General features: G+C 43.2%; 1 protein-coding gene across 3 annotated transcripts in view; it reads right to left on the bottom strand.

Annotated features, from left to right (window-relative positions):
• GARRE1 (granule associated Rac and RHOG effector 1) overlaps nt 1-25,736 on the bottom strand; it is an 89,018-nt gene that overhangs the window by 26,146 nt on the left and 37,136 nt on the right. For all 3 annotated transcript variants that reach the window (XM_055412297.2, XM_055412296.2, XM_055412295.2), the window contains one exon: nt 2,843-3,052. In XM_055412297.2, the coding sequence (XP_055268272.2) occupies nt 2,843-3,052 (210 nt within the window). The remainder of the gene's footprint in view (nt 1-2,842; nt 3,053-25,736) is intronic.

The raw sequence follows: 25,736 nt of genomic DNA on the forward strand, positions 1-25,736 counted from the left end.
GAGGTCTTACATTAGAGGAGTCACTGGATAGACAGTGGAGCACCAAACCTGGTCCCTATAATCTTGGAGCTGACAGCTTCATAGGTTGAAAAGGCAAGCAAATAAAACATTTTAAAAATATAAAATGGAAAAACACATCCCAAGGGAAATAAACAACTGTGACAGGGAGCACCCAAGAAACTGAGAAATCATCATTCAGGCTGCATTTAAAGAGGAGGCAGTCAACATAAATGCAGGGTCGGGGAGGGGGGCAGACAGGCAGAGATGTAGGCGCAGGAACTAGAACCCAGGGAGAGGGGAGAGTGGCCAGAGGCGGCTGGTGGGGAGGCAGGAGCCAGACTATGTGGGACTAGGCAGGTCAGGGGACAGGTCTACCCCTTACCCTAAGGAAAGAGAGAGATGAGGGACAGCAAGACAGGAAAGGGAGAAGCGGGCCCAGCCTCTGAAGATGTCAGGGGAGAGTAATGATCCCCTGAAATAAGTCAGTGACGGTGGACACAGAATGAAGGGACAGGTCTACAACAGTATTTTGGAGGCTGGGTCTGCAGGGCTTTCGTATGGACTGGATGCAGTTGTGACAAAAAAACTGTAAGATAAATGTCAGGTTTCTTGCACAAGGGACCCGGTGTGAGAGGACACTACTTGCTAGCACAGGGACGATTTGAAGAGGAACAGGCGTATGTGGGAAGGCTAAGGGCTGAGCCATCTGAAGACCTGAGGAGGACAGCAGCTGAACATGGGGGCCTGAGACCACAAGAGAAGGGAACTGGGCACACACGTTCCATGGCCCCAGCACACAAGAGGTTTTTAAAGTTCCAAGACTAGATGGAGACCCTTCAGGGAAAAGGACATGTAGAACTGAGCCTTGAGGAGCTCACATTCGTAAGTTCTGTGGAAGAGAAGACAGCAAAGTGGTTGGAGAGGCTAGCCTAGGAGGCAAGAGGGTGACTAAAAGCACTCGGTTCTTCCTAAGGAGAGAGGATCTCCAGGGCCCAAGTCACTGTGAGCTGCTAAATGGAGTCAATGGGGTCCCTGGATTTCTGCCAATGTTTCTGGCAACACGGAAGGCACCAGTGACCTTGACAAGACAAGGCATGTTCTGGTGGAGGAGTGGAAGCCAGATTTTAGTGAGCTGACTAATGCCCGTTATATATAAAGCTTCACACTGTGCAAAACAATACACATATGGAAACACACACATAGAATAAAAATATAAAAATATGCATAGGTGTCACACACTCCAAAATCAAGAGGTTATCTCTAGAGAGAAAGGAATATGAATAAGACAGTGGAGAAGTATAAAGGGAATTCAACCTCATTTGTAACAATATTTTTCTGTTAAAAATAAAAGGTATGAAGCAAATGTGGCAAAAAGTGAAGATTCACTTGACAAAGCTAAAAGGAAGATAGATGGTTATGTATGTGACATTTCCTATATGCTTGAAATATCTGATAATAGTAATTTTTTTAAGGGTGAATCAAAGGTGAGGCAAACAATTCTTCCAAGAAATTGGCTATGAAAAGAGCAGAGAAACAGGGCAGAGCAGGGAGGATTTTTATTTGTAAGCCTATTGTGTATTGGTGGGAACATGCTGAGGAGGTGGGTGACAAAACATAGGGTCCCACCACAGAGGCCCTGAGGGTAGGGGCAGGGTGGAGAGAGGCAGACTCTGGACAGGAGGAGAGGGTGCCTCCTCTGCTATAATGAAGAGGAAGAACAGAAGAGGGTCTGAATGGGAGAGGTGTGTCATCTGGGTGGAAATGGAGAAGAGGGGCTGCTAGGTAGATTCTGTTTTCTCAGTGTGTAGGGTGAAAGCAGAAAGCCAGGGCAGACAGAAGTGGGTGAAGGAAAAGGTCAAGGCCAGGAGGTCACAGGAGCACCAGAAGGCTGCTCACTTGGGCTGGGCTCTCAGCATGAATGATACCCACAGGTTAGGTAGAGAAGACCTTGAGTCAGATATGAAGGGTTTAAGTGTGAGCAGCGTGATCAGGAGACTGCAGCCAGGAAGGCACAGAGGGTTCCAAGGTGAAAAGATAAAGGTGTGGACCCCCCTGCCCGGCCACCTGCAATGAAGTTAGCAGGTACCACTCCTGCACTCAACTCCCAATTAGCACTGCATCGCTGCTCTGATAAACACCAAGAAACCAGAGGAGAATCTTTAAAATGAAAGAGACCAACACAGGGAGAAGAAATTGAGAAGAAATACACTGCAACGGAACATCATAAAACTTAACTAAGTAAACCACAGAACATATAATGTTAAAATGTTGAAAGATGTTTACAAATTTGGTTAGAGGAGATTTCTAAAACAAAATCAGTTTGCCAATTTAATTGAGGTTATGAGTCAAACTAAATATAATATAAATTCTCTTTCACTCTGTTAAATGGAACAGTAAATCCTAAAGTGAGGACTCGCAAGGCTTTTCTTCCAGCCTCAGAAACAAAGGAGTATTAACATACCAACAAGAAGAATGTCACTGCTGACTAGCAATGACATCCCCACCTAGCTACCTAGCAGACTGCTTACTCCACTTACCCTCCAGCCTCTTCGCCCTGGTCCCTCTTCCTAGAAACTTTGCTGCACTTGTTGTCAAAGGCCTCTCCTCAACCCTGTTTTTGTAAAGCCCTTAGAGGCTGTCTTCCCAGTACCTGGTGCATGCCTGGCGTGAAGTGGGCATTTACAAAGGCATTCACTGTTAAATGAATCAACAATCTAATGACAGCAGTTGAAAACTCACACTTCTAAATAAAAAGGCCCTTTCAAGAACCAACAGGCAAAGGCCCTCTGGAGCCTCTTCTATCTGAACAAAGGGCACGGATCTCCCCAGAGTCTGGGTTTACCTCAGCAGCCCCTCGCCAGGATCGCACAGCTTCCTCCAGCTCCGATGTGTGGCCCATGCCAGATAAGCCGCTGCCACTGCTGCTGTTCTTTTTTTCTGGCACAACAACTTCAGCAAAGCAAGAGTGAGCCACGGGCTGTACCTTCTGTAATGCCTGGGTCAAAAACTGGAAATGGACCTGCACCACTGTCAAGAAGCATCGTCCCAACACCTGTGAAGACGAGAGAGTCAGGGACTTTCAGGTTGTGGGTTGCTACTGCATTACTATAATAAAGTCTCAACTATCAATTTGAGTAGAGGTAACAATTAACTGGAATTCTGAAATCACATGGAAGTTACAAAGTGACCAAGCTTCAGAAGGATTCGCCTTTGTTCTCACATTTGGACCTGGGTGTCCCGGTACCTAGAAGTCAAAACGTTATAACCAAATTGCCAGCCTCAAGGTTTGAATGGACCTCCCCACTTCCCACCTGGCCTCCCTCACTCCTGTCCTCCACTCTCCTCATCTGGATTCTTGTTCACACCAACCCTGATTGTCTGTGAGCTCCAGTGGAATCACAGCAAGCCACAATTCCAATTCTGTCCATACAGTATTCAGAGGGCAGAAGAAAAACCAGATGATTAGAAATCTGAAAGGTCAGTTTGACTATAAGAACACATTCCATTAGAAATGGAATCCAAAGATACAGGTTATTTTAGTAACAGGGTTATTAACATAGTAATTACATAGTTATTAACATAGTTGTATGTCATATTTCCAGTCTTATGAAACAAAGCTGACAGACCTGTCTACTCAGAGTTAACAAAACATACTGGTACATCCATGTGTCAGATCAGGAGAAAACCACTTGCCTAATACATATTAGTATAGCTAATTGATTGATACAATAGTCCATTAAAGCAGAAAATTCACTTTCAGTTCAGTTCAGTTCAGTTCAGTCGCTCAGTCGTGTCTGACTCTCCGCGACCCCATGAATCACAGCACGCCAGGCCTCCCTGTCCATCACCAACTCCCGGAGTTCACTCAAACTCATGTCCACAGAGTCGGTGATGCCATCCAGCCATCTCATTCTCTGTCATCCCCTTCTCCTCCCGCCCCCAACCTTTCCTAGCATCAGACTCTTTTCCAGTGAGTCAACTCATCGCATGAGGTGGCCATAGTATTGCAGTTTCAGCTTTAGCATCAGTTCTTCCAATGAACACCCAGGATTGATCTCCTTTAGAATGGACTGGTTGGATCTCCTTGCAGTAAAAGGGACTCTCAAGAGTCTTTTCCAACACCACAGTTCTACTAAATACATAATGCTATGTTATGTATATTATTAATATATAATTATAAAAAAGTATGTGTACTAAAAACATACAACATATTACCAACAAAAGATACAAATGTGCCTTTATCTGCCAACCTCTGGCAAGAGCTATTCTGACACTGTTTGCTGTTCTCTGTTTGCTTTCTTGTGTTAACTCCAGCTACAAGGTATTCTCTACAATTTCCTATTTCTTTTTTCTTTAAAGGAGATAAGAATTTGCTACTTGCAAAGCAACTTGAACAGACACTTTTCAGATGACTGACATTTTCCTTAATCTTTTACAGTTGTTTTATCCATACCAAATTTGACAATAACAACAAAACTTTATTGTAACTTTTTTACATGCCCCGTAAATATAGAGGCCATGCCATGTGGCATCTTAGTTTCCCAACCAGGGACTGAACCTATGACCCCTGCATTGGAAGCACAGAGTCTGAAACCACAAGGCTGCCAGGGAAGTCCCTCAAAACATTTTTAATGGAAAGTATTTCATATTTTATTGGCCTATAGAGTGGTTTACTAACAAAAAATTACTTACTGAGTTTGTAACTTATCCAACTGGAGGACAGCAAAGAGGGTCCATTAGTTGCCAGCATGCAGTGCACTGCCTTGGGGACATGGTGAAGGTTTCCACTGTGTTTTACAAGGAACTACAACTCAACCCCAGTGCCCACACTTTGGCCTGGTACTGTCCTGTGAAGCAGGCAGAAATAAGACCCCACCTTGGACCTCTCACCTCCCAGCACATATTTTAGATGCTGCCCTTTCCTACCCGCACTAGGCAGAGTTCTTCCTCCTGGAGAAAGAGAGTCAGGCAAGTTCCCAGTGGTGACACTTACTCCCTCTAAATTATTTTCCCCTGTGGAAATCACCAGGACAAAACTAAAACAAACACAGAGATCTCACATCATAGCATCCTCCCTCTACAGGGAACAATCAGAAAATCAGGCCGAATTCCCACCCAAACCCCCGGGGTTTCCACTTACTCCCTCAGAGCTCTTCCCCATGAGAGATGGGCAGAGTGAGCCACACAGAGTAAACAGACCTAGCAACCTGGAACTTGTGACACAAACAGAAAAAAACAGGATTTAATTAGCACTGTACACAGTATCAGCCAGCTTGAAGTGAGGTGCCAGCATGCACCTCACTTGCGCTATAGATTTCATGTGGATTCTCTCATTCAATCCTAGAACAACCAGGTGAGGTCATTCCCATTTCACAAACAGTAAGACTAAGGCACAGAAAGGTTATGAAACTTTGTCAAGGGGACACAAACTGAATTTGGCAGAGGGCTCACTTGACTCAAGTTGTCTATGCCCTTAGCCAGCGTGCACCTTGCCCTCAACAAGATCTCCATGCCAGGAGACAGCTGTGTGCTGCCAACACTGAAACCAGACACATGACAAGACGCTCAGCCTTAACTGGCTTAGGCCAGAATGACATGGTGTTCGGAAGCTCCACACAGAGCAAACCCAGGAGGAGGACTGACGCCGAGTTCTTAGGCACACAAACTCTTCCTCCTCCTTCTTCCTTGACCTCTTGGCAGGCTGCGGCTGAGGGGGGAGGTGGGAGCAGTGACATGCCATGTGCCATTTGCTCTGGGCTCACATTCTTTCAGCTTCTGACAGATACAACTGAGTCATTCATTCTTTCAACAAATGTGTAATATGTGAGTGTGTGGTATGTACAAAGCACAAAAAAAGCTAGAGGATACTACAAGAAATACAGTGAACAAGTCACTGTCCTTCTGAGGGTTACCTTCTAACAGTGGGGGACAATAAGTAGATATGCAAAGTCAGGGGCCACTGGAGAAGTAACACTGAGAGACGAGGTGGGAAGGAAAAGGCTCTCTGAGGACAAGAGCACGGAACAATGGTAGTACCCCGTCCGTCCCTGCTGAAGGGAAGTTCTAGGAACAGCCTCTGACGGCCTGATGCAGGGTCCTGGGCCCGGAAGAGGACACTCTGATAATGCTGCTGATGGCAGGCTGGCGGTTGGGGAGGGTTCTCTTGCTGTTGAGGGCAGAATGGTGGAAAGAGGACATCGTTGCTGCAGGAATAAATGGGGAGAGATGGTGGTCAGTTTTAGAAGGAGGACATTGGGAATGTTGCCACCACCACTTCTCACATGCTTGACCGTGGATGAGACATCTAACTTAAATTTCTTCCTTATGTATAAGAAGTGGCAAAAACAAGACCTCAGCATCTCCCTCCCCCTACTCATGAGGTATGGAGCACAAATTATGGCTGTAATAAAATATCTGTGTTGCAAACAATTCACTAAAAAGCCAGTCAAAACGATGGTTACCCTGGACCTTGGAAAAGCTATCTAAAGAATATCTATTCTACAAGTGTACCTAAGTAACAGAAGTATAAATACCACCTTCTCCAGAGAGAGGACTGAACGTAACCTCCAGCCTGCCTCTGCCCACATTTTCTCTACAATATCTCCTGTCTTAGCCCAGTTTCCTTCCTGTCACAGGCTCCATCTTCCCTGACCCAGGGATGTGCCAGTCCTTGGGGTCTTCCTGAGAAACCTGGAAAGCAATGGAGACTCTAACATTATGAGTCTGAAAGCATGTGACCGAAGGGCCTAGAACAGTTACTTTCTCTTTATTTTTAAAGTTGCATCTATTTACTTATATATTGGCAGAGCAGCATGTGAGAATTTAGTTTCCTCACCAGGAACTGAACCCATGGCCCCTGCATTGGAAGTGTGGCGTCTTAACCACCAGATCGGGGGGTCTCAACTTTCTCTTCCACAGGAAGACCATTTCCTGGATTACGGGATCCCGTGAAGATGCAGAACATGTATAGCAAGCTGAAGGACAAATGAGTGGTCAGTGAGAGTAAAATGTCACTGGAGCTACAGAATTCCACCTCAATCAAGAGCTACCATTTACTGAGTGTTTAACCCATACCAAGCACTTTACATGCCGTGAAGTGGAGCTGTGGAGTGAGAGCAATTCATCCATTTTACAGGTAACACCAAGGCTTAGTGAGAGAAAGAACCTTGCTCCAATGTCAAGCAGGTAATAAGTGGTGCAATAGAGATCTGACACTGGGTCTAACTCCAAAAACTGTTCTAACCACCAGGCTGTGCTATTTTCATACGACAAGATCTAGGAGGTAGTCACAACAGTGGCTAAGGGTATCACGAAGGGGAGGGGACCCGTGTGCAGGAACCCTGATGAGCAAAGACTGAGAGGCATGACTCAGTCTTCTCTGATAGTGGGAAAGGGACTGCAACAAATTTTACAAGTGCCCGTGGCACTCCAGGGTGGCATGAGTCTTAAAGTTTGTGATCTGCACAGCAGACAACAGCTAAGACTGGCTGCAAACAGCAATGATAAAATGGGAGAGGGCACATGGAGCTTGGGAAAAGGAACAACTTATCTTACCTCTTAAGGAATTCTAAGCCCCAAAACATCTATTTGGGCCTTCAGCCCATCAGTCTCATTCAAGAATTATGAAGAAAGCAATCAGACTTAATCTTACCCTTAGCATCTGAATAAAAAAAAAACAAAAACACATTCATCTCAAGGCATCCCAACTGGATGGAATTTGGGGCAAAATGAGGCTATTATCAGAGTTGTATTAAGAGAAACATCTCGGGGACTTCCTTGACAGTCCAGTGGTTGGGACTCTGTACTTCCACTGCAGGAAGTGGGGGTTTGATCCCTGATCGGGGAACTATGATGCCACATGCCGTGCAGCGGCACAGCTTTAAAAAAAGAAGGAAAAAATAAAGAGAGAGAGAAATATTTTGGTATGACTTAAATTTCTCATAAAAGCCCAACTTCTGAATACAGACAATAAGTGACCTTGCCACTACTGCTTCCAAATATCCATGGAGCATTCTGGACTGTAAACAGCCAATGAGCATCTACTGAAATAAAACCTTGTTTTCTGGGAATTCCTGATGGTGGAGGAAAAGGGTACATGTTCACTTTCCCATGCCTCTATAAATGGACCTATATAGGGGGTTATCTTTATGTATATAACCTGGAAACCTTTTCTTTTCAGTGATTTTTCTATTTTATTAATTAATACAGATTTTAGTTTAAGATCATCCTGTTTTGAGCCCCAAAAGACCACCCTTTCTACACCACCATAGTCAATTCTACCTTCCTAGAATATTTTCGAAATTTTAGTTACTCCTCTTCCGGGGCACAGCCTTACTCAGCCCTTACTATATCCCCACGTGTTGAAATTACAGACTGCCCAAGTCCACCCCGTCTGTGACACAACTTGTGATTTTCACACCGATATACACAATGTTTAAATTCATTTTGTACTCAAACTCACTGAACAAATCATCTTTCTCATATCCCTGCAAAGTGAAGAACAAGTTGAAATGTCGCATATACCATAGTGTCAAACAGTTGGGTTCTGGTATTTATTTCTGATCAGTTTAAAAGTCAAGAATGAATGAAATGAAGTCAATCCGGATTGGCAGCTTTTATTAGAAATTCCAAAGTCATTCAATCATTTCTTTCTCTTCAAAACTTACTTGTACCTTAAACATTACAGTTGGTTCCAAGTGTTCTCAATCTTGTCCTTATGATAATTCCACAGTTATTACATAACAACCTAACCAACAGACCGGAATGTGATATAAGAACCTAAATGTGTCTCCAGAGAAATAGAGAATGCAGCAGACCATGCCTGGACTATGGAAAGTACTTTATGGAGATTAAATTACAGTATGAAAATGTAAAAACCAAGCTCACTGAAACTAAGATGTATGCTGCTGCTGCTAAGTCGCTTCAGTTGTGTCCGACTCTGTGTGACCCCAGAGACGGCAGCCCACCAGGCTCTGCTGTCCCTGGGATTCTCCAGGCAAGAATACTGGAGTGGGTTGCCATTTCCTTCTCCAATGCATGAAAGTGAAAAGTGAAAGTGAAGTTGCTCAGTCATGTCCGACTCTTCGCAACCCCATGGACTGCAGCCTACCAGGCTCCTCTGTCCATGGGATTTTCCAGGCAAGAGTAATGGATTGGGTTGCCATTGCCTTGTCCAACTAAGATGTGTAATCTGACCTAAAAACTGATTAACAGTGAGTATTTAAACTTTTTGTTTTTCAAAGCAATTAACAAAACAATAATCTCTTTGCAGTTGGTATCAACCCAGAGCACAAAGAAGCTGCCATGCTATGTACAGGAGAAAGGAACTAGTGAGTAGAGAAAGCTAACACATGCCCAAGGATGGATGAGCCAACAGCAAACATTAATCATTCAGACAAGATTACATTCTGCCCCTGACACGCTGCTTTACTGCTGGTAACAATATCATCAGACAGTTTCTAAACTACTGCTTCACAGGCCAAGCACTGTGACTCACAGAAACTTTTATACCAGTAATATATATTCACTGCAAATAAATTAAAAGATCAGCTCAATAAAGAAACAGTGTCAGATATTACTAAATAGATATAACCACTGATTACATGTTTGCAATACAGCCTACATTTGAAACTGTTTTTTTCTTTTTTTTTCCAAAATTAGATCGTTTTATATGTTGTTTTGGGGTTTCCCTGATAGCTCAGCTGGTAAAGAATCCACCTGCAATGCAAGAAACCCCGGTTCAATTCCTGGGATTGGGAAGATCCGCTGGAGAAGGGATAGGCTACCCATCCCAGTATTCTTGGGCTTTCCCGGTGGCTGAGCTGGTAAAGAATCCACCTGCAATGTGGGAGACCTGGGTTCGATCCCTGGGTTGGGAAGATCCCCAGAGAAGGGAAAGGCTACCCACTCCAGTATTCTGGCCTGGAGAATTCCATGGACTATATAGTCCATGGGGTCACAAAGGGTGGGACACAACTGAGCAACTTTCACTTTCATATACTGTTTTACAGTCTGCTTTCCAAAATAAAATATATCAAAAATTTATTACCATGCAACACACATAGGAAGTTTTATATTTTAGCTACACTATGATACATCTTTACAGAACTAATAAGTATAAACTATCATCCAGGACATGAAACAGTGAAAGGCCAGTGACAGGAACTAAGTCCACGTCAATTACGGTACACGAAGGAGGAGGGGCAGTTATTGCTCAATGGGCAGAGATTCAGTTTGGGAGATGAGGTTTTGGAGGTGGACAGTGGTTGATGGTTGCAAAAAATATTAATGTACTCAATGCCAGTGTATACTTCAAAACTGTTATGACGGCAACATTTATTGGGCTTCCCTGGTGGCTCAGAAGTTAAAGCATCTGCCTCCAATGCAGGAGACCCAGGTTCTATCCCTGGGTCGGGAAGATCCCCTGGAGAAGGAAATGGAACCCACTCCAGTATTCTTGCCTGGAGAATCCCATGGACGGAGAAGCCTGGTAGGCTACAGTCCATGGGTCGCAAAGAGTCGGACACGACTGAGCGACCGAACGGACGGACGGACGGATAGTTTACCACACTAAAGAAGAGTAGAACTGCTTCTAGTTACCCCCTCTGCTACTATTCTATTCCAAGCTACAGTCATCTCTTGATTACTGTAAAAGCCTCTTAACCGATCTTCCTGCTTCCTTTCAATTAGGATTAGTTTTATCTACACATAACAACAACAACAAATGCAGCGGCTTACATAAGATCAAGGTTTACTTCTATGATGAAAATCAGCAAGGAGATCAAACCAGGCAATCTTAAAGGAAATCAGCCCTGAATATTCATTGGAAGGACTGTTGCTGCTCCAATGCTTTGACTACAGGATGCGAAGAGCGAACTCATTGGAGCATCACCAACTCAATGGACATGAATTTGAGCAAACTCCCGCAGACAGTGGAGGATAGAGAAGCCTGGTGTGCTGCACTCCGTTGGGCTGCAGAGAGTCCGATACAACTGAGCAATGTGAACAACAAAGGTGAAAATAAACCTAGGGTTTGGCAGTCCAGAGCTAGGATGAGGGCTCCTGGGCGTCACAGGGAGCCCAGTTCCCATCTTTCTGCTCTTCATCCTCACACAAGACTTAAATACTGAAATCACCTCACAGTTCCAAATAATTAAATGACCTTCAGCCATTTTGCCTGCATTACAGACAGTAAAAAACTGGGGGGTGCGAGGAAAAGGGAGCACCCTTTTTCCCTCTAAGGAAACTTCCTTATAGTCTCATCCAAAACCTCCAGTTACATCTTCATGAATCAGAACTTACTCAAGTGACCACTCCTAGCTGTAAGGGAGGTTGGGAAGTATAGTCCTATTTTCAAGAACGACATTCCTAATAAAAAAAAAAAAGCAAACAAAAAACCCTCGAGAGTTGGTTATTTATTTTTTTGGCTGTACCATGCAAAATTCCACATTGTGGAATCTTTATTCCCCAACCAGGGATCAAACCCAGGGCCTATCAGTGAAAGCACCAAGTCCTAACCACTGGACTTTCAGACAATGCCAAGGGTCCTTCAAAGGAGGCCCACCCTGACCCTATTTCCAAATGAACCACTACCCTACCTGGAGCATCCTTCTATTTCTTAGACAGACATTGCTCAATGTTCCATCCTCAGAGAGGTCTTTCTTCTACCTCTTTTTTCATCATTCTTTTTCTTCATAGTGCCTCTCACTACCCGACATTATGTTTGTATGGGCCATTTATTTTTTGTCTGTTTCCCTACCTAGGAGTTAAGCTGAATGTGGGCAGGGTCTCTTGTTTTGCTCCCAGTCACATTCTCAATGCCTGGCACACAGCAGACCATCTTTCTGCACATATTTGTTGAAAGAAAAAATAAAGCAGTTGCTACTCTCCACATAAAAGCACCAATCTAGGCCAAGAGCAGCATGTTGATTGAATTGTGAGGGCAAGACATCATGGCAGCATCTATGTGTAAATGTTATTACCCCTGAACTCTTCCTGCTTTCTTTCCCTGGACAGCTCTTCTGAAGCCAGCCCATGGACACCAGCTGCAACCTCGAGCTTACTTTGAGGGTGATATCCCCAACAAGCAAGGGGGAGAAAATGACTCTTCTGGAGAAAGAAAGGTTGTAGACCATGCAAGGCTCTCCTGTGAGTGACACACTTGCCCAGAATGAAGAATCAGGTATAACAGGTCATGCCTTGGAACTGTAGGCTTATTCTTTCAAACCGAGAACCAATATTGTAATTAACAAGTATGCTATTGAGGGAATTAATATATATAAGGGCCTCAGTTCAGTTCAGTCGCTCAGTCGTGTCCGACTCTTTGCGAAAGGTGTATTTTCCCTGTATGTTTGTGCATGTGTATCTACTTGTGGTTTTCTGCCCAGATACATGAAACAGTTCACAGTGGTTCTACCTGGGACTGGGATGGAGTTGGAAGAGAGAAGCATGACCTTTGGAGAAGTGAACTTATGGCATTCAGAAATGTTTATATTTTTTACCATAAGTATGCATCACATACAAAATAAAACTAATTTATTAAAATTAATAATCAATAGTAATACATCCAAAGCATTCTCATTAAAATGTTCATTCTTAAAAAAAAATGCTCATTCTTTTTTTTTAATAATAAATGTTTTTAATTGGAGGCTAATTACTTTACAATATTGTATTGGTTTTGCATACATCAACACGAATCTGCCACGGGTGTATGTTCCCCATCCTGAACCCCCCTCCCACCTCCCTCCTCATACCATCCCTCTGGGTCATCCCAGTGCACCAGCCCCGAGCATCCTGTATCATGAAGATGCTCATTCTTAAAGCTCATTGTTTTATATATTAAAACCTATGCTGATAGTCAGAGAGCTCCCTGGTGGTCTGGTGGTTAGGATTTCTGGGCTTTCACTGCAACGGACTGGATTCAGTCCCTCGTCAGAGAAGATTCCACAAGCCATGTGGCGTGGCCAAAAAGTAAGAGTAAAACCTATGTTCAATACAGCAAGATATATGACTACTGGATGGGAGAAGACACATATAGATGACATGATCACATACACCAAAAACCCCAAATAAACCAACCGAAACATCGGAATTATTGGGTCCAGCCACAGAGCAGAAGACAAAAAAAAAAAATCAAGGGTGTTCCTATGTTACAGCAAAAAACTTTCAAATAAAATTTCATCCTGGGCTTCCCCGGTGGCTCAGTGGTAAAGAATCTGCCTGCCAAAGCAGAAGACATTAGTTCAATCCCTGGGCCCAGGAAGATCCCACAGGCCCAAGCACCACTACTATGGAGCCCACGCACCCCAACTACTGAGCTCGAAAACCCTAGAGTCCATACTGCACGACAAACCACTGCAACGAGAAGCCCGCACACCACAACTAGAGAGCAGCCCCCACTCACAACTAGAGAAAAACCCGCACACCAACAAAGACCCAGCAGAGCCAAAAAATAAACAAAATTTCATTCACGGTAGCAACTAAATTAAAGATTAGTTAAGAATGTTAAAAATATACACAGCCACTAGAAAGGAAATTACGAAACTTTACTAAGAGACATACTGAAGGCTTCATAGAAGACATAGTAAACTGCTAAAATCCTGAAAACAAAACAATTCAGCAGGTGTTTCCAGGGTCATAAATATGTTCCCCATCACATCCTCTGACATGCTCCACCTGGAACTTGCAGTGTGGCCTCTCCAAGATTTAGTCCTGTGGCTTTGGAAGCAGCCATCAGGGAACTGATCCCCTTGAGCTCTTAGCCTGGAGGTACCCCAGCACCAAAAGTGGGCACATAGGCAGGCAGGCCTGACCAGTCAGTGTGTTAGTTTAACCTTTCTGCCCACAAGGCCCAAGGACGGGCAAGTGACCCAAGTCAACCCAATCAGATTGAGTTCCAGAACTTTTGTCAGAACCTGGGAGAGAACAGGTGTGGGCAACTCTGGCATGGAGACAGTCCGGGTCTGTTCAGCACTGTGTAGCAGCCCTGTATCCAGTTATGACCAGAGAGACAGAGAGCTAACTTTCTTCAGTTCATGGGGTCAATCCATTGTTTTGCTCAGAGGCAGTACAGAGCTACAGTCAAGAATTTGTACTCCACACAATCAGACTGTCTGTGTCTAAAGTCTGACTGAATCTGCCATGAGACTTTTAAAAAGTTGTTTAACCTCTCCACACCCATCTCATCAATAAAATGGGAACATGACTAGTACTAATTTCAGTTCACTTCAAACTCTCAGTCGTGTTCTTTGTGACCCCATGGACTGCAGCACACCAAGCCTCCCTGTCAATCATAAAATCCCAAAATTTACTCAAACTCATGTCCATTGAGTCAGTGATGCCATCCAACCATCTCATCCTCTGTAGGTCCCCTTCTCCTCCTGCCTTCAATCTTTCCCAGCATCAGGGACTTTTCAAATGAGTCAGTTCTTCACAACAGGTGGCCAAGGTATTGGAGTTTCAGCTTCAGCATCAGTCCTTCCAAAGAATATTCAGGAATGATCTCCTTTAGGATGGAATGGTTGGATCTCCTCGCGGTACAAGGGACTCTCAAGAGTCTTCTCCAACACCACAGTTCAAAAGCATCAATTCTTCGGCGCTCAGCTTTCTTTATAGTCCAACTCTCACACCCATACATGACTACTGGAAAAAACCATAGTTTTGACTAGATGGCCTCTGTTGGCAAAGTAATGTCACTGCTTTTTACTATGCTGTCCAGGTTGGTCAAAGCATTTCTTCCAAGGAACAAGCATCTTTTAATTTCATGGCTACAGTCTTGATCTGCAGTGATCTTGAAGCCCCCCAAAATAAAGTCTGTCACTGTTTCCACTGTTCCCCCATTTATTTGCCATGAAGTTATAGGATCAGATGCCATGATCTTAGTTTTCTGAATGTTGAGCTTTAGGCCAACGTTTTCACCCTCCTTTCATTTTCATCAAGAGTATCTTTAGTTGTTCTTCACTTTCTGCCACAAGGGTGGTGTATTCTGCATATCTAAGGTATTGATATTTCTCTCGGCAATCTTTATTCCAGCTTTTGCTACATCCAGCCCAGTGTTTCTCATGATGTACTCTACATATAAGTTAAATAAGCAGGGTGACAATATACAGCCTTGATGTACTCCTTTCCCAATTTGGAACCAGTCTGTTATTCCATATCCAGTTCTAACTGTTGCTTCCTGACCTCCATACAGATTTCTCAAGAAGCAGGTCAGGTGGTCTGGTATTCTCATCTCTTGAACAATTTTCCACAGTTTATTGTGACCCACACAGTCAAAGGCTTTGGTGTAGTCAATAAAGCAGAAGTAGATGTTTTTCTGAAACTCTCTTGCTTTTTCTATGATCCAGAGGATGTTGGCAATTTGATCTCTGGTTCCTCTGCCTTTTCTAAATCCAGTTTGAACATCTGGAAGTTCACAGTTCACATACTGTTGAAGCCTGGCTTGGAGAATTTTGAGTATGACTTCACCAGCGTGTGATGAATGCAATTGTGCGGTAGTTTGAATATTCTTTGGCATTGCGTTTCTTTGGCATAGAATGAAAACTAACCTTTCCGGTCCTGTGGCCACAGCTCAGTTTTCCAAATTTGCTGGCACAATCAGTGCAGCACTTTCACAACATCATCTTTTAGGATCTCAAGTAGCTCAACTGGAATTCCATCACCTCCACTGGTTTTCTTTGTAGTGATGCTTCCTAAGGCCCACTTGACTTCGCACTCCAGGATGTCTGGCTCTAGGTGGGTGATCACACCATCGCGGTTATCTGGGTAATGACGGTCTTTTTTGTATAGTTCTTCTGTGTATAATTGCCACCTCTTCTTAATATCTTCTGCTTCTGTTAGGTCCACACCATTTCTGTCCTTTATTGTGCCCATCTTTGCATGAAATGTTCCCTTGGTGTCTCTAATTTTCTTGAAGAGATCTCTAGTCTTTCCCATTCTATTGTTTTCCTCTATTTCTTTGCACTGATCACTGAGGAAGGCTTTCTTATCTCTCCGTGCTATTCTCTGGAACTCTGCATTCAAATGGGTTTATCTTTCCTTTTCTCCTTTGCCTTTCACTTCTCTTCTTTTCACAGCTATTTGTAAGGCCTCCTCAGACAACCATTTTACCTTTTAGCGTTTATTTTTCTTGGGGATGGTGTTGATCACTGCCTCCTGTACGATGTCACAAACCTCCATCCAGAGTTCTTCAGGCACTCCATCAGTTCTAATCCCTTGAATCTATTTCTCATTTTCACTGTATAATCATAAGGGATTTGATTTAGGTCATACCTGAATGGTCTAGTTGTTTTTCCTACTTTCGTCAATTTAAGTCTGAATTTGGCAATAAGGAGTTCATGATCTGAGCCACAGTCAGCCCCGAGTCTGGTCTTGTTTCTCCTGACTATATAGAGCTTCTCCATCTTTGGCTGCAAAGAATATAATCAATCTGATTTCGGTATTGACCATCTGGTGATGTCCATTTGTAGAGTCGTCTCTTGTGTTGTTGGAAGAGGGTATTTGCTATGACCAATGCATTCTCTTGGCAGAACTCTATTAGCCTTTGCCCTGCTTCACTCTGTACTCCAAGGCCAAATTTGCCTGTTACTCCAGGTGTTTCTTTACTTCCTACTTTTGCATTCCAGTCCCCTATGATGAGAAAGACATCTTTTTTGGGTGTTATTTCTAGAAGGTCTTGCAGGTCTTCATAGAACCGTTCAACTTCAGCTTCTTCAGCATTACTGGTTGGGGCATAGACTTGGATTACTGTAATATTGAATGGTCTGCCTTGGAAATGAACAGAGATCATTCTATCGTTTTTGAGATTGCATCCAAGTACTGCTTTTTCGACTGTTTTGTTGACTATGATGGCTACTCCATTTCTTCTAAGGGATTCTTGCCCACAATAGTAGATATAAATAATGGTCATCTGAGTTAAATTCACCCATTCCTGGCCATTTTAGTTCACTGATTCCTAAAATGTCAAGGTTCACTCTTGCCATCTCCTGTTTGACCACTTCCAATTTGCCTTGACACATGGACCTAACATTCCAGGTTCCTATGCAATATTGCTCTTTACAGCACTGGACTTTACTTCCATCACCGTCACATCCACAACTAGGTGTTGTTTTTGCTTTGGCTCTGTCTCTTCATTCTTTCTGGAGTTATTTCTCCATTCTTTCTCCAGTAGCATATTGGGCATCTACCAACCTGATGAGTTCATCTTTCAATGTCATACCTTTTTGCTTTTTCATACTGTTCATGGGGTTCTCAAATACTGAAGTGGTTTGCCATTCCTTTCTCCAGTGGACCACGTTTTGTCAGAAACGTGACCTGTCCATAACCCATCCATCTTGGGTGGTCTTACATGGCATGGCTCATAGTTATATTGAGTTAGACAAGGCTGTGGTCCACATGATCAGTTTGGTTAGTTTTCTGTGATTGTGGTTTTCATTCTGTCTGCTCTCTGATGGATAAGGATAAGAGACTTCCTGATGGGCGAGACTGACTGAGGGTGAAACTGGGTCTTGTTCTGATGGGCAGGGCCATGTTCAGTAAATCTTTTATCCAATTTTCTGTTGATGGGCGGGGCTGTGTTCCCTCCCTGTTGCTTGACCTGAGGCCAAACTACGGTGGAGGTTCAGTTCAGTTCAGTTCAGTCGCTCAGTCGTGTCCGACTCTCCGCGACCCCATGAATCACAGCACGCCAGGCCTCCCTGTCCATCACCAACTCCCGGAGTTCACTCAAACTCATGTCCACAGAGTCGGTGATGCCATCCAGCCATCTCATTCTCCGTCGTCCCCTTCTCCTCCCGCCCCCAACCTTTCCCAGCATCAAAGTCTTTTCCAGTGAGTCAACTCGTCACATGAGGTGGCCAAAGTATTGCAGTTTCAGCTTTAGCATCAGTCCTTCCAATGAACATCCAGGATTGATCTCCTCTAGAATGGACTGGTTGGATCTCCTTGCAGTATAAGGGACTCTCAAGAGTCTTCTCCAACACCACAGTTCAAAAGCATCGATTCTTCGGCGGTCAGCCTTCTTAACAGTCCAACTCTCACATCCATACTGAATGAGGAATTCCCCAGGTCAGTAGGTGCCCAGTATGCTACTGGAGCTCAGTGGAGAAATAACTATAGAAGGAATAAAGGGATGGAGCAAAAGCAAAACCAATACCCAGTTGTGGATGTGACCAGTGATAGAAGCAAGGTCCGGTGCTGTAAAGAGCAGTATTGCATAGGAACCTGGAATGTTAGGTCCATGAATCAAGGCAAATTGGAAGTGGTCAAACAGGAGATGGCAAGAGTGAACGTTGACATTCTAGGAATCAGTGAATTAAAATGGACTGGAATGGGTGAATTTAACTCAGACGACCATTATATCTACTACTGTGGGCAGGAATCCCTTAGAAGAAATGGAGTAGCCATCATGGTCAACAAAAGAGTCCGAAATGCAGTACTTGGATGCAATCTTAAAAATGACGGTGGAGGTAATGAAGATAATGATGACCTTCAAAGGTCCCAGCATGCCCTGCTACACTCAGTGCCTCCGGCCCTGCAGCAGGCCACCACCAACCCACGCTTCCACCGGAGATTCTTGGACACTCATGGGCATGTCTGGGTCAGTTTATTGTGGGGTCACTGCTCCTTTTTCCTGGATCCTCGTGCACACAAGGTTTTGATTGTGCCCTCCAAGAGTCTGTTTCCCCAGTCCTGCGGAATTTCTGGTGGTTCTATGGTGGAGTTAATGGCAACCTCCTCCAAGATGGCTTATACCATATCCAGGTCTGGTGCACCCAGAGCCCCTGCGGCAGGCCACTGCTCTTCCTGATGGGAGAGCAGGAGGAAGGGGCTGTGCTCCCTCCCTGTTGCTTGACCTGAAGCCAAACTATGGTGGAGGTAATGAAGATAATGATGACCTTCAAAAGGTACCTGTACCTCCACAGGAGACACTCAGACACAGTTCTGGCTCAGTCTCTGTGGGCTGGGCGTGTGTTCTGCACCCTTCCCAGATCTAAGCAGCTCAGGTGACCAGATGGTTGTCAAGCGTACTGTCCCAGGTGAGCCATGCTTCTTAATCACCTCCCTGGTCCTGGCCACTTGGTTTCCCGGGTACACCACGTCTCCTCTAGAGAGCTGATCTCACGAACCTCCTGGCGGAAGATGTATCTCCGGGGTTGAGACTGTGGCAGCCCCCTGCTTTCCAGCTCTGGCTGTCACAAGCCTGCCTCTCTGTCTCCAGGCAGGGAGGGGCTGGTACACAGCTAGCCCTCTGATATTCGTTCAACCTTTTGTTCTGTGAGCTGGCCAGGCTGCTCGTTGGGTTGTTAGGTTAGAGCCTTTCCGGCTTCTGAGATTCCAAAACTCCCCACAGTCCCGCCTGTGAGAGGGTTTCCTACTGTGTGGAAACTTCTCCTCCTACACCATTCCCTCCCCAGGACAGGACTTTGTCCCGAACTCTTTTGTCTCTCTTTTTGTCTTTTATATTTTGTCCTACCTCCTTTCGGAGAATGGGCTGGCTGCCTTTCTGGATGCATGGTGTCCTCTGCCAGTGTTCAGAAGTTGTTTTGTGGAAGTTGTTCAGCATTCAAATGATCTTTTGATGAATTTGTGGGGGAGAAAGTGGTCCCCCCGAGCTATTCCTCTGCCATCTTATCTTTTTAGTAACTATGAAATATTAAATTATATTATCCTAAAAGAAAGCAACACTGCCATTTTAGTCACCAAAACTGCAAGCACAGCATTCTTTCCTCAACTCCTACCTGCTGCTGGGGTCCTGCCTTCAGAGGTATCTTTTCTTTATTCTCATCATTTTCTTCCTTGATTCACTTTTATTTCATTTTTTTCTGAAAAGCACTTGCCTTTTTTTCTCATCGCTATACCTTACTCAATAATACTCTCTGTGATATTGCGATTAATAATAAATACGCATTTTGGTCTTTTTCCATGGTTCCTGGCACAAAGCTCCTAAAACCCTTGGAATTTTCTAAGTGACAAGAGAGAGAAAGCATCTTTTGTTATTCATAACAAGCATCTTTCAACCATACCTGAGTTTGTGTTAACGAGGTGACTTTTGGAAAGTCCCTAAGGATAGGGGCTGGTTGCCAGGGGAACCAAGTTTGAAACTTTCAGCCCAACCCCTCTGGAGAAGGGAAGAGGCCGGAGAAGGGAAGAGGCTGGAGAGAGAATCAGTCACCAACAACCAAAACTGAATCAACCACACCTGTGAAATGAAGGTTCAGAAATGCCCAAAGGATGGGGTTCAGAAAGATTCTGGGATAAAGACCATGTACAGGTGCTGGGAGGGTAGCAGGCCTGGAAATGGCATGGAAGCTCACACCACTTACCACAAACTTTGCCTTATGCATATCTTTCATCTTGCTGTTTCTAAGTTACATCCTTTTATAAATGAGTGAGTTTTTTTCTGAGATGAAAAAACATTTCTCAGAAATGTTTTTTTCTGAGTTCTATGAGCTGTTATAACAAATTAATCAAATCGGTGGAAGGGGGTCATATGAATCTTTTGATTTAGAACCAGTTGTTAAGAAACAGGTAACACCCTGGACTTGTAACTGGTATCTAAGTGAGGGGGTAGGAGGAATCCTGTGGGACTGAGGCATTAACTGTGGGATCTGATGCTAACTCCAGGAAAAAGTGTTATAACTGGGGCTTCCCTGGTGGTTTGGTGGCTAAAACTTTGTGCTCCCAATGCAAAGGTCCCAGGTTCGATCCCTGGTCAGAGAACTAGATCCCACATGCCCGCAACTAAGAGTTTGCATGCTGCAACTAAAAGAGATTCCACAGGCTGCAGTGAAGATCGAAGATTCCAAGTGCGGCAACTAAGACCCAGTGCAGCCAAATGAATAAAGAAAGAAATATATATATCTATTTCTTTCTTTATTTTTTTTTTATGTAAACCCGGGGCGAATTCATGTCAATGTATGGCAAAACCAACCAATATAATATTGTAAAATAATTTGCCTCCAATAAAAAATAAATTAATTACAAAAAAAAAAACCAAATGAATAAAGAAATAGATATATATATTTCTTTCTTTATATATTTATATTTATATATATATATATATATAAACGTGTTAGAACTGATCCCAAATTGCTTTGTATAGGAAAACCCCCCCAACAACAAACTTAGGACCAGAGTGCCAGAGGAGTATTCTGTGAGTAGACAGAACACAGGAATTTTCCTAAATACTTCCGTTTCTGTTAGAAGACCACTTCATATGAACAAATCACTCCATGAAATGGAATTATTTATTGAGTGTTCCTGATACATTACTCCTGTCATGTGGTCTTAAGTTTCTCTCTTTTTTAAACTTGGAAGATATCTAACCATACACAAAAACAGAGTATAACAACCCCATGTACCCATCAAAAAGCTTCAACAATTAAAACCTTTTGCCATGTTTTTTTCATCCTTCTCCCCAACTCTACCTTATTCTGCTGGAATGTTTTGGAGCAAATCCCAATCAACCAGGACCCAATACATGTTCAAAGTTCCCAACTTATCTTTAAAAAATGTCTTTTTGGGGGGAATTTCCTGGTGTTCCAGTCCTTAGGACTCCACTCTTTCACTGCTGAGGACCCGGGGTCAAGGAACTAAAATCCCATCAGCTATGTGGTGTAGCCAAAAAAAAAAGTCATTTATTTTTGGTTTGAATTTCAACTCCAAAAAACTCATTTTATTTGGTTGTTTTATCTCAATTCTCTTTTAATTTGTATCTCTTCACTCTCTACTGAATTTTTCTTCATGCTACTAGACTTGCTGAACAAATCAGGTCAACTGCCTATAGAATATGCCACTTTCTGGATTTGTCTGATTGTGACTGCTCCCTTATGGTGTTATATAACTTGTTCCACCACACCCCACATTTCCTGTAGAGTGGTAAATCCTTCTAGAGGCTTGATTAGATTATTTCAGGTTCCTCCCCACCCAAGGATATGGCAGAAAGAGGGATACGTACAAGACTGCATTATGGGAGTGCTGTATAGTTCTTATCAGGAGACACAATCACATGGTTGTCTCAGCAATGCTGAGGTTGACCAGTGGATTTGGCTGAGAAAAGCCTGATTCCTCTCCAGCAGCCTTTCATCAAATGATTTTATCCTCCATTGCTGACCACCACCACCTGAGTCAATTAATTCATTATGGTCTGCAAAATGGTGAGTTTTCTAATCGTATCATCTTTTCTACACAGGAGAGTACTGAGAGTCTTCTAAATAGAAGAAAACTTCCCTCATCCACTAGGGCTATATTTGGTTACCCTGAAAAAAAGTCTGTAGTGGAGAAGCAGGAAATTTGCTTAATTCCTCATTTTTCTCCTTTTAATTAGCAATTTTCAGAATAATGAGTGGACTGCACAGCACTTCTTTTCTTTTTTCATCTTTTTCCATCCTTTTATTTATTCTTGTTGGCACTGAGTTGTTTTTTTTTTTTAATTGGAGGCTAACTACAATATTGTGGTGGTTTTTGCCATACATTCACATGAATCAGCCATGAATGTACATGTGCTCCCCATCCTGAACCCCCCTCCCACCTCCCTCCCCATCCCATCATTCAGGGTCATCCCAGTGCACCGGCCCTGAGCACCCTGTCTCGTGCATCGAACCTGGACTGGCGATCTGATTCACATATGGTAATAGACATGTTTCAATGCTATTCTCTCAGATCATCCCACCCTCACCTTCTCCCACAGAGTCCAAAACACTGTTCTTTACATCTGTGTCTCTTTTGTGCACAGCACTTCTTAACAAATCAAAGTCAAAGGGTCAAGTCCCTCCAGAGTGGCTGATACCCTCTGGCCCCATTGGCTTCTACCCATAAAGATAGGCTGGGCAGGCAGTAAATCTTATTTGTTGTTCACAATGAAATTTTGCACAATCACCCAAATTTCAACTGCCTAATTAATTACAGCTTCTTCTAATAGTTAAAATCTGAAGACAATTTAGGTAACAGATTCAGTTGGTTAAAAGAACAGCCAAGAAGAGTGACAGAAAGTAACAGCCTGAAAACTGGATTTATATACATTTTTTTTAAATGAATTTGAGTTTCTGATTAATACCAGCAATTTGAATTTTCATTTGGCACATATAGTTAGGAAACATTTACTCCATAATCTGTTATGGAAGGTCAACTAGCCGAAACAATAAAGTAGTAACACTGAATTTTACCTTTAGGCTAAAAAAAAAAGAAAAAAAAAACACTATGCAAATTTAATTCCATTAGGGTTAATGAAAATCACATTTTGAAACTAGCTTCTAATATTTTCCATTACTGTTGCTTGGCAGCATTTCTGGCATACATCTATCCAAAATAAATGTTAAAATGCCTGAATTAAGGTCCTTAAGAGTCGGTCAGTGCTCACAAATAAATTATTTCAAACAGATTCACAGGTACACAGTATAGAAAAGATATCTGTCAATGCACAGAACTGAAAGCCAAGGTGCAATTACATAAAGATTTGATTTAAAGTCTACTAATAGTATGGTGATACAGGGGCCCTCTGATTTGCAAGTTCCATGTGTGCAGATTCAACTAACTACAGGTCAAAAATATTCAGGGGAAAATATTCCAGAAAGTTTCAAAAAACAAAACTTGAATCTGCTATGCAGGCAACTATTAGATAGCATTTACACTGAATTTAACAACTATTAACACTGCATTTAAATTGTATTAAGTTTTAAAATAATCTAGAGATTATTTAAATTACACATGGGAATATGTGTAGATTCTGTATAAATATTATGCCATTTCATATAAGGGACTTGAGAATCTTCATATTTCCGTACAGGGGGTTCTAGAACCAATCCCCTGCAGATGTTGAGGGACACTGTACTTGGAAAGTCACTAAAAATGCTGGAAGATATAAAATGAGTCCCTTTAAAGGCATACAACTCTTGGGAACCCCGTATAAATACTGAGGCTCCAACGTGAAACCAGAGCCCCAGAGCTCCCAAGTGGTGAAGAAAGCAAGGGGAGAGGTGTCATCACTTTGTCTTGCTGCCCTCCCCTCATCCTCCCTGCAGAGGATGACCTCTTTACCTGTCTGACCTCACCCCTCACGTCCGTTTCATTCACTGTTGCAGCCACAACAGACCCTCACTGCTCTTCACACACTCAGGTTTTCTCCTGCCTCAGGAGCTTTGTTCCCTCTCTCCAGAACCCTCTTTTCCTGGCTATCATCAAGGCCTGCTTCTTCATCTCCCCCCGTTTCTTTCTCAAATATCACATTCTCACTGATGCCTTTTCTAACCAAGTATCTAAGATCACAGTCCTCCTCTATCTGCATGAAAGGAGGCACTTCTGTCTTGTTCGCCGCTGCTTCCTCTGTGCCTGGCACAAACAAAGTGTGCAATATACATCTGTGTAATGAACACATGAACTACAAGTTAGTTTCATTCTTTCACTTACATATTTGCACTGAAAAAGTAATTTCATTTAAAATGAGTGACAGATGTTTGTAAAAAGAAGTTAACATTTGTGACTTTCTAATAGATAGAAAACCTAGGTAGGGGACTGCCTATACTTCTTTAATATGAACTACGTGTTTTGCTTGCAAATGAGTCTAAGGCTCAGTATCAGGATACCAGATTTTTAGGACAAATAAAACTGAGGTAGACAAAACCAAAGAGAACTCACAGCCACTCAACTCATGTAGCCTGGCCTTTAACAGGAACACTGGAATTAACACACCAATGGAGTTGCCCCTAGACTTGAAAAGATAGAGACAGCAGGTCTCATGTGGTCTCCCTGTAAAAAATGCTGTGGGATGGCAAAGCTTTATATGATGAACAAATTCAACGTGGGAAACCATATTTTTCCTGAATTCATTTTGGCTGGACTGATAGTTTAAGACTTACACAAAGGAATCCCCACGGAGCACCTGATTAAGATCATATTTCTCATTTTAGATAACATTCCAGTTCATATACAAAGTAAACTTTACATTTTCTATAAATCCAGAGGGGGGAAAATCCCACCTGGACTGTCAACTGGCTTGTTCAAAAATTCCTAGCTACTGCAAATGTCCCACATCATTCTCCATTCCCTTCCCTGAGTATCCCCATTCTATGCATGATCAGTTGCTCAGTCATGTCTGACTGTTTTGCAACCCCATGGACTGTAGCCCAACAGGCTCCTCTGTTAATGGAATTTTCCAGGCAAGAAAACTGGAGTGGGTAGCCCTTTCCTACTCCAGGGGATCTTCCCGACCCAGGGATCGAACCTGCATCTCTTGATCTTCCCGACCCAGGGATCGAACCTGCATCTCTTGCGTCTCCTGCACTGACAAAGTGGGTTCTTTACCTCTGCGCCACCTGGGAATTCTAGTTACAAGGTAACAGAGCAGTGACTACTGGTAGAAGAGGTCCCTAAGGGCTTTTATTCTGAAAAGATCCTGACAGTTTTTACATCAAGCAAGGTAATACTGTTGCCATCTTATAAGACCCAAAGAGACAATAACGCAGAAGGGAAAGGGAGGTGGCCTGCCTAAGGAACCAGGAAAGAAAGGAGTAGAGTAAATGTCCTTGAAGTGGCAACTTTTTCCACCTAAAAGCATTCTGGTGAGAACAACCTGCTGTACATTCCTCTCTGATGCTGGCCCTGTACATAATTGTGCTCTGTACTAAGGGCTAATAGTACCTTTCAGGCCATGGAAGCAATAATAACATGGGATGACAACTAACTGGGTACAGTATTGCACACACTAATTGCTTCTGATCTTCACAAGAACTCTTGTGAAGGTG

The sequence above is a fragment of the Moschus berezovskii genome, chromosome 22 (assembly GCF_049115385.1).
Source record: "Moschus berezovskii isolate FMDL1 chromosome 22, NW_MosBer_1.0, whole genome shotgun sequence".
Taxonomy (NCBI): Eukaryota; Metazoa; Chordata; class Mammalia; order Artiodactyla; family Moschidae; genus Moschus; species Moschus berezovskii.